Source organism: Octopus bimaculoides, chromosome 6 (assembly GCF_001194135.2).
Source record: "Octopus bimaculoides isolate UCB-OBI-ISO-001 chromosome 6, ASM119413v2, whole genome shotgun sequence".
Classification (NCBI taxonomy): Eukaryota; Metazoa; Mollusca; class Cephalopoda; order Octopoda; family Octopodidae; genus Octopus; species Octopus bimaculoides.
Genome location: NC_068986.1, coordinates 26,451,137 through 26,454,719, shown reverse-complemented (window position 1 = coordinate 26,454,719; position 3,583 = coordinate 26,451,137). Strand labels below are relative to the sequence as shown.

Here is a 3,583-nt window from a genome sequence, read left to right as displayed (position 1 = left end):
AACGCGCCTTCCAGAATGTCCTCGATGTACTGTTCTTTGTTTATCTTGATTCCTTGAGGGACAAAAACAAGTGGAGTTTTCCTTCTTTCAGAAATGGCTGCCCAGACCATCACTGATGCTGGTTTTTGGGTTCTGAAAACCCTTCCTGCATTACCAGGTATTGCCTTAATACTTTTAGCAAGGATTCGGTCATTTTGATGATTGTGAGACTGTTGAACTGAGAATAACTTTTCATCACTACAGATGATGTTACGGAGCATGCCATCTTTAGTACGGTTCAACAAGAGTCTGCTTCTGCTGAGTCTCTTTTCAATTGTGGGCGTGGAGAGAAGCTGTCTTTTTTGGAGTTTATAGGGTGACAACTTTAGGTCACTTTTGCATATCCTCTGCATAGTCCTTGGCGATGTTTGTGCTTCTTTTGCAATTCTCCTCATGGATCTTCTTGGATTTCGTCTGAATTTTTCCCTAACATTTTTGATGAGGTTTTTCCCTAACTTGAATATTTCAGGTGGACGCATGCCCTTCTCATGTTGCTCTATGATGAATTTTCTCTTCCATTCAACAGACATTGCAACAAAATTTTAATATTTAGTTTCTGAAATACAAGAAAACATATAATAACTATCATTTAACTCAAATAAATCATTAGAATTCTTTGAATATAATTATGAAACATAGTTTTGAACTTTTGTAACAGTATTTATGCCCCACCCTGTATAAGTACTAGGGTTGATTTGTTCAACTAAAACCTTTCTAGGTGGTACTCCAGCTTAGCCACAGTCCAATGACTGAAACAGGTAAAAGATAAAAGGTGTATATATATTTATGTGTGTGTTTGTGTGCTTGTTTTAATAGTGTAAACCAGTGTATTCAATCATGTCCCTTTATGTCAAAAGGTGACTTAGCTTCTAAACAGAGATCGATAAAATAAAGACCAAGCTGAAATTACATTGGTCTCAGAACTGAAAATGTAGTGCCCCAACATGGCCATTGCCCAATGGCTGAATATAGTAAAAGATCAAAATAATCATCACCATCATCATCGTTTAACGTCCGCTTTCCATGCTAGCATGGGTTGGACGATTTGACTGAGAACTGGTGAACCAGATAGCTACACCACTTTCTTTTAATTTATTTTTTTTGTCCTTTCAATGTTGAACAAGGATCTCCTCTGCCAACTGATCCTTGATAATATTTCTTGATACCGAAAATAATATGATGTTCAGAATATCTGAAATTAAACAAAAATCACATTAACTGTTCATTCAAATCTCTGCTGCTTTCAAAGTGTTATTTCATTCTATGTTAATTATATTGGGTTGTCTGGAAAGTTCGTGCCAATTTATAGTAGCTTACCTTTCGACTTATTTGCCATGAAATGACCTCCATTCGGGGAAGAGGGTATTTTCAAGTTAAAGGAAAGATAGAGACGCATTGTGCAACAAAATGGTTCATATTTGGTTGATTAAAAATGTAATGGCAAGTATTTATTGACCTTTTTCTTTCCTTTAAAAATCAGCACAAACTTTCCAGACAACCCAATATGTTATTATTTTCTTTTTAAAGGCAGTGAGCTGGCAGAATCATTAGCGTACTGGGGGGAAATCCTTAGCAGCATTTCGTCTGTCTTTACAGAGTTCAAATTCTGCCAAGGTCTCCTATGCCTTACATCCTTTTGGGGTTGATAGAATAAGTACCAGTTGAACACTAGGGGCAATTTAATCAATCTGCTCACTCCCCAAAATTACTGGCCTTGTGCCAAAATTTGAAACCAAGATATTATTAATTGTTTTTTTTTTCTTTTTCCAAGGCTATAGCTACAAATGCTAAAAAGAACATTGCTCGTCATGAATACACATCAGTTTTGTCAATATTTCCTATTGTACAGCATTTACGCTGCATTAAACCACAATTTGATCTTACTTTAGAGGTGAGTTTTATTATATTAACAATAACATTGTATCAACCTTACAACACCTGTTATTAATAACCTGTGACACTTTAGATACTATGCTCATCATCATTTAACATCTGCTGTCCATGCTGGCATGGGTTGGACGGTTTAACAAGGGCTAGGAAGCCGGAGAGCTGCATTAGGATCCAGTCTATTTTGGCATGGTTTGTATGGCTGGATACCTTTCTTAACACCAACCGCTTTAGGAAGGGCATCCAGCTGTAGAAACTATTCCAAATCAGACTGGAGTCTGGTGCAGCTTTCCAGTTTGCCAGCTCTGGTCAAACTGTCCAACCCATGCCAGCGTTAAATGATGACGCAAAAAAAAAATGACAAAATTGAAAGCTGGACTCATATATATAAAATGAAACTTAATTCTTTTACATCAAACAAGCCCCTATCTTTGAATAAGCTGACTCTGCCCCTCTCCACCAACTAAATATCACTTTTTTATGCATATTAATAGTTTCAACAGTATAGGGTTTCAAGAAAAACACTTTTTGATTCTTTATAGGGCTGCCAAGCTCCAACAAGATCTAAGTTGGCATCACTGTTATCTGTACTGGACTCTACAGTAAGTAATGTTCATTTTCCGTCATTGCCATATTTATCTAGATTCAATTGTTCCTAACATCTTTTCAGAAAACTGATAAATTAGAATATATTTTCATCCTCGAATATTTATCTTTAATAGAAGTAATTTTATTCATATTTCTATCATGTTTTGCCTTTCCATTGCAGGGTGCAAAAGCTTTGGATGATTTCATAGAAAACATCAAAGTAAGTATTCTCTCTTGCCAATTTCTTTCAAATAACAAATGATTTATTTCATCATCATCATCATCATCGTTTAACGTCCGCCTTCCATGCTAGCATGGGTTGGACGATTTGACTGAGGACTGGTGAAACTGGATGGCAACACCAGGCTCCAATCTAATTTGGCAGAGTTTCTACAGCTGGATGCCCTTCCTAACGCCAACCACTCAGAGAGTGTAGTGGGTGCTTTTACGTGTCACCCGCACGAAAACGGCCACGCTCGAAATGGTGTCTTTTATGTGCCACCCGCACAAGCCAGTCCAGGGGCACTGGCAACAATCTCGCTCGAAAACCCTACAAGGCCAGTCAAACTTCATTTCAATACATGTGTGTGTGTGTGTGCATATGTATGTGTTTGTGAGTGTGTGTGTGTGTATATATGTGTACATATACGTGTGTGAGTGTATATATGTGTTTGTATGTATGTGTCTGTATGTATGTGTATGAGTGTATATATGTATGTGTGTGAGTGTATATATGTGTGTGTGTAAATATATATATATATATATATATATATTATAAAGGACACAGGTTTCGTGTGTCACATAGCTAGCTAGAGGCGATGGCTTCTTGGAGCTAATTCACGGCAGCTTTCGTCCTAATTTTGGGACTGCCATGTTGGCTTGGCGATAACTATTAATTTCCAGTACCGCTGCCGTAGTCTCCTTTAGAGAGACTTAGAAATATTAATAACTCTATTTCTGAAAACCAGTGGATAGATTCCACTGAAATTAGATAAATAACCTTCGAGCAGATAGTCAGCAGCGCCGCCTGGCTAAGGCTTGGCTACTCTGCATTGACAAGGGGCAACAC

General features: G+C 37.5%; 1 protein-coding gene across 2 annotated transcripts in view; it reads left to right on the top strand.

Annotated features, from left to right (window-relative positions):
• LOC106880738 (exocyst complex component 7) overlaps positions 1–3,583 on the top strand; it is a 32,209-nt gene that overhangs the window by 13,725 nt on the left and 14,901 nt on the right. For both annotated transcript variants that reach the window (XM_014930821.2, XM_014930822.2), the window contains exons 12-14: positions 1,811–1,930; positions 2,469–2,528; positions 2,696–2,734. In XM_014930821.2, coding sequence (XP_014786307.1) covers positions 1,811–1,930; positions 2,469–2,528; positions 2,696–2,734 — 219 coding nt within the window. The remainder of the gene's footprint in view (positions 1–1,810; positions 1,931–2,468; positions 2,529–2,695; positions 2,735–3,583) is intronic.